General features: G+C 35.2%; 1 protein-coding gene across 6 annotated transcripts; it reads left to right on the top strand.

The window, feature by feature from the left end:
• The first annotated feature begins 262 nt into the window (after positions 1–262).
• Positions 263–10,938, top strand: LOC130670753 (uncharacterized). 6 transcript variants are annotated; one of them, XM_057474234.1, is made up of 12 exons: positions 263–651; positions 751–899; positions 2,370–2,474; positions 2,538–2,956; positions 3,049–4,622; positions 5,272–6,246; positions 6,545–6,652; positions 6,743–6,818; positions 7,494–7,653; positions 7,730–7,947; positions 8,720–8,857; positions 10,202–10,911. In XM_057474234.1, the coding sequence occupies exons 4-12, from the start codon at positions 2,756–2,758 to the stop codon at positions 10,346–10,348; spliced, it is 3,597 nt and encodes a 1,198-aa protein (XP_057330217.1). In that variant the 5' UTR covers positions 263–651; positions 751–899; positions 2,370–2,474; positions 2,538–2,755; the 3' UTR covers positions 10,349–10,911. The 6 variants fall into 6 exon arrangements, with proteins under 6 accessions (XP_057330217.1, XP_057330216.1, XP_057330220.1 ...); XM_057474233.1 differs by having other exon boundaries at positions 751–984; XM_057474237.1 differs by lacking the exon at positions 751–899 and having other exon boundaries at positions 6,596–6,652; positions 10,202–10,938.
• The last annotated feature ends 464 nt before the right edge of the window (positions 10,939–11,402 follow it).

Below are 11,402 nucleotides of genomic sequence, written 5' to 3'. Positions count from 1 at the left end.
GCGAAACTAACCCACAGTCAGTAAAAAACATTGACTGTAAGTCTGTTTGCATCAATGACACGAATACGCGGCAAATGTCAAGCCGTACGGTGGCGCCACCTTTGAAACTTTCAACCGCCAATGAGAATTTTAATTCAAAAAAATCTGCCAATGGGCTTGCGCAGAGATACCGAAACCTAAAGGCTCCTCGGTCCTGGGTTTGTTTATCGACCAATGGGGCGAGTGGAACGGGGCATCGTGGCCGCAATGGGAACATCCGGCTTGTGCGCCGCAGTATTGGTCGATCCCGCTTCGCCAACGGCTAACGGCAACGACCAGCGACTTTACTTCTACCATTATTATATTATACCATCGAGCACGTTCGTACATGTCCGTTCGTTAATAATTATAATAATTAACAATTCGTAGAAATGATATTTGTTTTAAATAATAGCAGCAACCAGGATTTAAAATAACCGCGGATCCAGTTATTTTTAAATAGTAATGTGCAATTAAGTGGCGATTAATAACTAAAAAATAGTGACGCGGTAAGCTACATTTTTTAAGCTCTTCAAGTCTAGCTGCCGTCTCTGTCTATCGTCAGCGAGTGTCCGGGGGGAACAAGGACCGAGTTCCGCCGCTGGAGTCGGCTAGAGTGAGACACCCCGTGCAGTGAGTAGTATTTGTGAATCAGTAATTGTATATATAAATGTATAAGATATGTATATATATATATATATATATATGTGTGTTTGTGTGTGTGTGTGGTAGATAGGAGGGAACAAGAGGTATCGTAACAGCGTCAGTACTGCGAAAAGCACCAGCTAAAGCAGGAGTAAGCGACCAAGTAGCAGCAGCAGCGTCGCCGTACCGAGTTTTAAGCGAATATAATACACGCTCAATTCTTCCCACCGTGCGCGGTACGTTACGTGTCCCCGTCGTGACCGCTTGGGTGTGACGGAATAGTCTAGCGTTTTTTATTTTTTATTTCTCTTTTATTTTTTGGTTAGTTGTTTTTTTTTATTTTTAATTTTAAATTTATTATTAATATTATTTATATATATAAGTATATGTATGTATATATATATATTTATATATGTATATGTGCATATATTTATGTATATGTATGCGTTTTATTTGGAGGAGTGGAGCAAAGTTGACCTGGTGGAAATAAAAAATAATTTTGAGAAAGAAAATAAGAGATCGAGGATTTTATTTAAAAATCGGTGGAGTGTTTGCTGAGGACGGTGGTAAGGTGGTCACTATCATCTTGGATCGGAACCGGGAGGATTTAATCCCTCGTTGTTGGTTTCGTTGCGTCTTTGTACCCGCGGTCTGTGTGTGCTAGCGCGACTGTACTTATACTGAGGAGGAAACTAACGCGGGGATCAGTGTCTGTGTGCTCTGTGGATAAAGATATGAGAGAGTGTGAGTAATGGCAATGCGTATAAGTAAAGTGAGTGGAGTGAAAGAGAGAGTAAGACGGAGTGACGAAATAATGATAGATCGAGAGAGAAGGATTACGAGCAACCCGAAAAGGATCTGTACCGCTTGCCCGTCGCGTTTTTATATTTTTTCGTCGCCATTTACACTTTACTTCACTTATTTAAATAATTTAAATATTACTGTGTTTTTTAGTGGTAATGTTATCGGAGAGAGGGAGAAATGCTGAGTTTTTTGTAGACTGAGTACTTTATCAACGATCCTCGAACGAACGTTGCTTTTTCGCCGTCGCCATCTCGCCACCGCACCCCTTGGCTGCTTGAGAATTTAGTTTTTTTTTTATTTAAATCCTGACGAGGACTCGGATTACGTGTAACTGAAGAAGGAACAATTATTTTAGTGAAAAGATGAAGTTTCAAGCGTAAAGTCATCGTATAGTTTTTTTTATTTCTCCCGCGTCATTATGCAACGGACGCGCGTCCGCGTGTAACGACCCCGGAGCGCAATAAAAAAAAAACAGACAAAAAAAGTAAATTATTAGGTGGCAAATTTGGAGTAATTTATTTGTTGGACAGTTTTTCGGTAAGTGGAGTCGTTATTGTGACCGCGGATTAGTGTGATCGAGCTATTGATACTCCAATCACGTGGTAATGCGTCAGTCGGTTATTGAAGGAAAAAAAAATAAAATTAAACTGCGTTAAATTGAGCCGACGCCCTTGAAGCCGGTTATTTATTGTTTTTTAAAAACAAAAAAAAATTCATCCCTTAGCTATCTCTCGACTTACTGTCTCTTGACGGATCTCTCACTCGCTAGCCGGCACTCCCGGTATCTAAATTTCCTTATGGTCAATTACGAGTCACGTTTTAGTGAAATGAAATTGCGGGACTGTAATATTTAAAAATGTTTAGTAGAAAGTTGAATAATTGGTTGTTTTTTTTGCCCGCAGATCAGGACCGGGTTACTTGGGAGAGTTGAAATAATCAGCGCGTAGATAAACGCCCTCGTCGACACTAGTCAGTTTAAAATCGATGAAAATAATACGTAATTGTTGGTAAGTTATTGTAAATAATTTGTCTCAGCGATCGGCTTACTAACTTTTGTTTATTTATTGCAGACAATAGTGCAGAGGAAAATGATTATCCAGGAACTGAGGAGGACTATAGACACAACTTAACTGGCAGAGAGTATCCGAGTGCGTGGTAGTGTGTTAAGTGGGCTGTAAAATAAAATAAAAGTTTTAAAGTAACTGAATCAGCGGTAGCAGTAGCAGCAGCAGTCAGGAAGAATAATAAGATTGGGAGGGCACACGAGGGTAGAGCGAGTAATGGATGAATGGGAGTAAGCACGGCGCCTGAACAGCACAGGCGCGGGTTTAGGTACCGGTGGGAGCCTCTGGATGTCGAGGCAGTGGCACCAGCTGCGTCAGTGGCAGTGATGGCCCCTGCTCTGACGGAAGGTGGTCCTCAAAAGCCTGCCGATTTAATAAACCCCTTACCGGCTAGTGGATTTTTATCTTCGGAGCAGGCTGCGCAGGTAAATATAATTATCGATCATATATTTAATAAATAATCTGATGATTAATATATAGATGGATATTGTTTTTAATCAGACAGTTTTCTTAAAAGTTTTTTAAAATTCAGGTCTGCCAGAATCGTGAGGTCTTGGCGAAATTCGTAGTGTCAGCGAACGTACAGCCGAGCAAGATTGACGAGCAGTGCCTGCGCGGCATATCCAAAGATCTAATACGCGATGTCATTAATTCACAATACGTTAGTAAATTTGGAAGCTTGTCGATGTTTACCAATGGTACTGACTTGATAGCACCGCGTGATAACAACAAAGATTACAACGACGACCAGAAAATTAAATTTAACGAATTGGAGGAGGAGGAGGCGGCAGCGGAGGAAGAAGGAGAAGGAAAAGGAGGAGGAAGAGGAAGAAGAACAAGAGGGAGAACGACGGAGAAAGGTCACGTGGCCAAGAAGCAGCAGCACTCGGTGATGCCGAACTGCAACCAACCCAAGAAGATCGACATTATAATGAGTGATCCTTCTTCTACTGCTGCTAGTGCTGCTGATGATGCAAATATTGATGCTAATCCTGGTACTCATCAGACCGACGAGCAAATGGGGTTTTTAAAAGCAAACGATGCCGACGTCTCGATGGTTGTCGATGACGAACTACCTGCAGACGTCAAGGACCTCGACATGACGCGGATGATGGAGTTGAACACCGAGCTGCCGGTGAACGTTGTCGGCGACATTGGCAATGATGTTGGTGACATCGGGCACAATGTCGATGACATTCTTCAGGTGATCAAGTCAATGGAGGGCGCCGACCAGTCCATCGAAGACCCTGCGGACGCCATCATACCCACCGAGTCCAGTGAAACCGGAGTCCCCTGTCCCGAGATATTCCCCATCTCCGAGACAGCCCTCGCGTCGTTCAGCAGCGAAATGTTCACCGAAGAAGTAATGAATCTCGTCAGCGACAACATTGGGATGAATTTAAATATGAATATTGTCGAGTCCTCTGAGGGTCAACGCACCATCAACCTCCCGGTGCAGCAGGACACCGTCGAGCACAGACAGTACGAGTTGGAAAGACGATCGGCCTTTTTACTGAGACGTCTACGCAAACTCCAGACGAAGTTCGTCGGGCGTCATGCTGCTGAAGAGACCATCGGTGTTTTGGAGCAGGCTCACCACAGCGTTAAAAAATATTTCCAACAGGAGTTGTCGGCCTTGGCGCCCAAAGGCACGCAACTTAAAAACTTTCCTGAAATCGGCGGGACTCTCAACTCGTTCATACAAAAAATAGAAAAGTCTTATTCCGCACAGAGCAACAGTGTCAGCCGTCAACGTGGTTACTGTCGATACTTTGGAGGCGGCTCGCGTGATAATGCTACTAGTATTAGTGTAGTAGGTGGTAGCGGTGTCAGTGGTACTGGTGTTAATAGTAGTGTTGGTGGTAGTGGTATCGGTAGCGCCAGTGGCTCTAATACAAGACATCCATTGTTCGGCACAGCCCAAGTTACTGTTGATAAAGACGAAGTGGAAAATGTCGCCGGTTCTCTGGCCACTCAGCTCCACACAATCGAAACAAATTTCGATTCCGACTGCACCGTGTCCAGCAGCGGTGGGGAGAGCTGTGATGAAATGCAGACATTCAATAATCCCCATCAGCAGCAGTTACCCATGTGAGTTGTCATTTTTACTCGTAAAATCCTATAGTAATCTAACAAAACAAATTTATATACATTGAATTGATAGCCGTTAGATAGACAGCACAATTTTACCAACTATTGCATCATGTTTATGACTCACTAACACGTATCCCCTTCTGCATAACTAAAGATTAAATACGATTGTATACTCGAAATTAATTGGTACAATCACCTGTTAAAATACTTAGCTAACATCTAGTTTTCAAATATTAGGTAATTAACAACTCAGTAGATTAAATTATGATACTTTGATCACATCACTTATTATTATTATTTTTTTTTTTACAATGAATCATTTTTTTATCGCAGTGATAACGAAAATTTGATCATAACAAGTGTTTAAATTAAATGTATTGTGTAAAAAAAAATTATTTAAAAAATCCTACCATGTAATTTTCCGTATTATTGATTAGTATAAATATAGACTACACGGAGCATTAGCTGGCAATCGTTACTTCGGTCTTTGACTTTTTTTTACTCACAATAACTTTGCAAGTGCTCCCAGCAACTGATTATTTATTTGGGTTCAGTTCTGGTTTTATTTTTTATTCAGTAATTAATTGAGCCAATCAATCAATCAATAAAAGTAAATTTATAACGACGTTTGTATATTTATTTGTAGATCCAAAAGAGCGTCGTGGAGATACTCCCAGGACAGGGCGGGAATAGCGTCGAGGTGGACGTGGTTGAATGCACAAATATCTGATTTCGAGTACCGCATCCGCCAGCACAATGACTTGCAGCGGCAGGTCAGGGCGAACAAGGGTCAGGTGGTGCTGGAAGGCGCTGAGACAGTCAATGGGTACAGTGGCGTGCTGCCGGGTTCATTGAACCGTTACAATTTACCTGAGGCCGAGCAACAATCGGCGAGGACACGGCCCTTTGTCTCAGAGAGCTACAGGAAACGTAAACTGTTTCGCATTGACGGCCTGCATGAGTTGTCTAAGCGCGCGGCGAGACCCTCCACGGTGAGGTGCGACTGCGAGCACGTGTTGGCTCCATGCGCACTCTGCACTGGTCGGGTCGATCCGATGCAGCCTCAGGAACCCTTCGACCAGCTCTCGGTCTCCGAGAGAATCGCTATGGTGGATCCTTGCTATCATCCGGTTCTTTCATTCCCCGATGAGGTTCAGCACAGCACCCACTTGGATGCGATCATGAAGACGACGGATTGGCAGCAGAAAATGCTGAGGGGCAGCACCAGGATACCCAGGATCAAAGACAAGGACACGATTGAGAGGAGGAACAAACCGAAATTACCACCTGAGCATGTTAAGCCCAATAAATATAATACCCAGAGAATTAAGAAGAACTCCTCGGGGACGATAATAACCGCGAAGATAAAGAAGAAAGTGTTGAAGGGTAAACGTGAGAGACTGAGCAACAGTGGCACTGCTGGTGGTAATCCAGGGCCAGGTGGTAAAAATTCAATTGGATTAACCAGGAAAAAAGTTAACAAATTGTCCCAACACAATGACGATGAGGATGACGTTAGTGCGCAATCGAGTTCTAGCAAACATTCCTCTCCAGTGCCTTCACCTTTGCAGCATCATGCTGAGAAAGTTACTGTTAAAGAAAAAACTTCTAGTTCTCATGGGTAAATATATTTATACATACATTTTTTTTTTTTTTTTTTTTTCATAAATTTAATTGTATATTCTTTTGAAAAATTTATCTAGATAATTATATTTTTTAAAATCTTGGGTAAATATTTTTTTTTTTAATTTAAAATTAAACAGTCGGTCAATAACTTGTTAAGATAAAACAAGTTAATTGCGAAATAATTTTTACTCTATAATAATAACGATTATTAAAAATATATATTATATATTTTTAATAATTTTTACTATGCGAGAATGAGAATTATTAGAAATATATAATGTATATTTTTTTAGTCGAACGCGACAGCAGTCTTTTGATATTGACAATATTGTCATACCTTACAGCGTTGCAGCGGCGACTAGAGTAGAGAAACTTCCTTATAAAGAAATATTAACACCAAAGTAAGTGTATTGTTATTACTGTTATTTATTGATACATAACAATAGATATTTAATTGACGTAATTAAATTTAATTGTACCTTCAATTAAAGGTGGAGGATTTGTGATGATATTACCAAAACTGATGTCAAAAACGGTGTCATGCACAGGCCTAGTCAAGACAGTGATGTAAGTAAATTATTATTTATAAGGTAGAGGTACCGTTTTTGGACACTTAAAAAATTTAAATATCAAAATTTTTAAAATACGCAGACACGATTAATTTTTTATATTAAAATAGAAACTTTAAATTCTTGTTTGTTAATTAAGGCCATTTTCAGACAATGCCTCCCACACTTTTTTGAAATATTCAGTAACTCAATTGTAGTGATCGTATTAAAATTTTTAGAATTAATTAAAAAAGCTAAAGCATTAATTAAATAAAAAGATGCGCAGTTACAATTTTGCTGATAGATTTTTAAAAAAATTATTTACTGTTGATGTCAATTAGGAGTAAAATCTTTGTGTCAAACATACTTTGGGATGTCAAATTTTTTTGGCTAAAATTTATTTATCAAATGTTCAACTCTTAATTGATGTCAACTGTAAATAATTTTTTTTTTAATTTATATCTGCGTTATATTTTTTATATTAATTATCAAAATTGTACTGCGGTCATTACAATTTAAAGTCATTGAATATTTTTAAAAAGTGGGGGGTGTCTAAGAATGCCCTTAAAATAAAATATTAAATGTCCAAAAATGGAGCAGTGGCCACAAATGGTACTCGTATTCTATTCTTAGCGAAGGTTAGCTCAATAATTGATGAATTTACGATATAAAAATATATATATTTATTATTTAGGTTGAAGATGTATCAGATGAAACAATAGCTCTAAGACACGAGCGTAGTGAGCGTGAAGAAAATAGACGATTTATGACTTATTTAAATATGGTTCCACAAAATCGTCTCCGTCATAGTCGTAGGACTGATAGTAGAGCTGACAGTGGTGCCAATACTCCAGGTATTTATTTTATTTTATTTATTTTTACTGAAAGTTCCGTAAATTTATATTCAATATTTATTTTTTTTTTAATTAGATCCAATGTCGCCGCATCCCAGCGAACTTGGAGACGTAACGTCACCACTGACATCACCACCAGCGACGCCGATGAGTGCTCATGACACCGAGCATCATAACACACTAGACAGTCATAGAAATTCTTCGTTACAATACGCAATACGTAGACGTACAATATCGTCTATAAGAACGGGAAAAGAAGAAATCGGTTGTTCGAATGTTGAAGATGATAATGAGGTATTTTAATTTAAATATTTAACTATTTAATGGACTGATTAATTTTTTTTATCGCGACATTTATTAGCAGCACGTGTTGTAGACTAAAAGTATTAAGATAAAAAGTTATTTATTGTCTGTGTATTATATTTTATTTAATAAGAAAGTTTTAATTTACTGTCAAGTAAACTCGAGATCGATTTAATTTTTTTTATTAAATTATCGTATTGTCATTTATTAATAGTATTCATTTAATTGAAAGGAATAACGAGATATTTATTATTATAATTCACCCTCTAAGACTACGTCATTTGTCAGCAGGGTTCGAAGGCCGGAGAATCGATTGACGTAATCAGTTTTTTTTGTTAATAGAAATTTTATTTTTATTTATTCTTCTGCTGTAAATTTTAAAACATTTCCTCAATATTTTAATTTTCTAAATTCTATTCCATTGATTCAAAATTATATATGTACATAAATATACGTGAGATAACGCCCACAATTTTTATCTAAAACTAATTTATAAAAAATTAAAGAAGTCTTTGTATTGGAAAGAGTCTAAAAAAAAAAAAGGCAAAGCGCAAGTCTAGCTTCTGTAGATTACGAGAAAAGTATACCGGAAGTCAGCACGATTATCGATTTAAATTAAAAATACAAAACATGAGGTCATAAAATCTAAACTAATTGTATGTCGAACAAACATTTTACGTCTTGTAATAAATATGTAATTTTACACTCTAATTAATTAAGTAATAATTACATACATAAATTTAATAATTAATTTTTTTTTTAGGTTTTACCATATGACCCTAGAATATTTCCATTAACGGAAGAAGTTTATGATAAAATGATCCAAAGTATGCCCGATGGACATTGGCAGTCAACGACGTCCGCTTTGTGTCCACGGGTGACGGATAAAGAACCCGATGATGTAAGACATATATTGTTATTATATAAATAATAGGGTGGGCCGAAAATACGCTTTTTTTGAATTTTCATTATTAATACCAAAAATATTTTTCTTGGTACAAAAAAAAAATTTTACGTCCATATCTTAAGCTCGCGAAATCCCGTTAAAGTTGGAAGTTGTTTAAAAATTTTTTTCCAACTTATTTTGATCGGAAATTTAATTCTCTACATAAAATGTCCAATAATAAAATTACGTAAAGTTGATACACTGTAAAAAGAGCGGTGTTAAAAATGGACTCGTTTTAACTCCGCCCGGTGTAAAAATGAAATTACACCGGTGTAGGAGGAGTAATACACCGGTGTTAAAAATACCGGTGTTAAAGCGGGGTAAATTGCGTCCGCTTGGAGTATTAACTTTAAAGATTATAAAACACAAAAAATGTCAGTTCTTTATGAAAATTAATAAAAAATATCATTTATCAACAAGTATAGTGATCGAGTAAGTAAAAATATTCACAAAATAAAATATTTTAACACCGGTAAAGAATATCTACACCGGCGGCGGCGTTATTTTAACACCGGTCTAGAATATTTACACCGGTGGCGGCGTTATTTTCACACCGCTTTCGGGGGTAAATTTAACACCGATAATTTTAACACCTACACCGCTTGGATTTACCCCAGTGATTTTTTACAGTGTAGTTACTGAGATAATTGCAATTTTGTTATATGTTATTATCACTTTTTCGAGGTAAAATATGAATTTTATCATATAAATTTGATGGAAAATAAAATTTCTTACAAAATTGGTCTTCTAGTAAAAACTTGAAATTTATAGTTATTCAGAAACTGGCATTTTTATGCTTAGATAGTTACATTTCTCGTTATTTGATGGTTTTCACCAAGAATCGCTATTATCTTTGTAACTATCAACTTTGAATAAATTTTTATTAGGTCTGTTTTGTAGAAAATTGAAATTCTTACGAAATTTTTATAATAAAATAAATTTTTTACCCTGAAAAAGTAATAATATCTTGAAAAATTTAATTTTTTGGAGCAAAATTTCAATTATCTCAGGAACTATCAATTTTACGTAATTTTCTTATAGGACCTTTTTTGTAGAGAATTAAATTTCCGATCAAAATGTATTGGAAAAAAAATTTTAAACTTCTAACTTTAGCGGGACTTAGCGAGCCTAAGAAATCGACCTAAAATTTTTTTTGATTTCCGAAAAATTTTTTTTTGTACGAGGAAAAATATTTTTGATATTAATAATGAAAATTAAAAAAAAAGCGGATTTTCGGCCCACCCTAATAAATAATCGTAATTATTTAAAAAAATAATAAAAATGTATTTTAATAATCAGGATATAGATCCGCCGTCGCCGGGATCAGATACAACAGAGTCAGCATATTGTGATGCCGACGGTGAAGACCCAAATGATCCCGAGTGGACAGTTGGGGATGAGAGAGATAATGAAAAAGAAAGAATACGCTTAACGACCAAGAGATAGGAGATGTTAATAATAATTAATATTATAATTATCATTAATACTTATCGTGATTAATTGTCTTATGTTTAATTTAGAGGAGAGAAGAAAAGAAAAGAAAAAAACGTTACTATCTATTTAAAATTTAAAAGTATAAATAAAGTAATTTAATAAATAGTAACAAAAAAAAAAAATTGAAAATAAAATTTAAAAAAATTGGATACCTGTCAATTGTTATATAATGTCTAGGTAAAAAAAAAGTAATTAAAAAAAATGTGACATGCACCTTAAGTTAGTATTAATATGTAAAGTGTATTATAAATATAAATTTTATAACTTCATTTAATCGCTTAAATTAATAAGAGAGATGGGAGGATCAAATAATTAAATTTAAATTTTAATATTTAAGTATATATATATATAAATAAAATTATAAATATTAATATTAATAATTATAATATTGATAATATGCCGCGGGCTTATTTTTCTTGTCGTAATGTGTTAAAACGAATAATAATAATATTAATTAATAATTTTAAACCAATTAATTGAATAATTAAATTAAATTAATAGCGAACAATATGAGTGTGAATGTATCTGAGTTAATTTAAAAAAAAACGTGAATTAAATAAAATTTAAAAAAATTCACTTTTATAGAATTTCAAAATCAGTATGTGCATTTTTTTTATTTTCATATTTTTAATTGTTTAATTCATTTTTTTTTAATTTATTATTTTTCTCATCTGATACATTCACGCTCATTGAACAATTGCTGTTTGTATAAAGAAAAAAAAATACCAATGTTTAAATTTATGATATTGACATTAAAAAGAAGAAAAAACGGTCCTGTCTTTTTTCATTATATGTAATTAATACTATTGCGCTTAGAGAACACTCACTATCGTACATATTATTATTATTAATATTAATACTATTATTATTATTATTAGTACTATTATTATTAAAAAAAACAATTGCATTATTTTATTATTATTATTGTTATTATTATTATTTTACACTGTTTTATTATTTGAATTAATTATTACCCACTTTAACGTATATATATTTTTAATTATTT

This window comes from Microplitis mediator, chromosome 7 (assembly GCF_029852145.1).
Source record: "Microplitis mediator isolate UGA2020A chromosome 7, iyMicMedi2.1, whole genome shotgun sequence".
Lineage (NCBI taxonomy): Eukaryota > Metazoa > Arthropoda > Insecta > Hymenoptera > Braconidae > Microplitis > Microplitis mediator.
This window is presented reverse-complemented; position numbering and strand designations above follow the sequence as displayed.

Bases quoted from the DNA above. Each gene is read 5' to 3' on its own strand.
- LOC130670753 (XM_057474232.1), top strand. From the start codon at position 2,756: ATGGGAGTAAGCACGGCGCCTGAACAGCACAGGCGCGGGTTTAGGTAC. The intron at 6,247-6,544 runs GTAAATATATTT...ATATTTTTTTAG, and splicing joins AAAACTTCTAGTTCTCATGG to TCGAACGCGACAGCAGTCTT. The intron at 7,948-8,719 runs GTATTTTAATTT...TTTTTTTTTTAG, and splicing joins ATGTTGAAGATGATAATGAG to GTTTTACCATATGACCCTAG.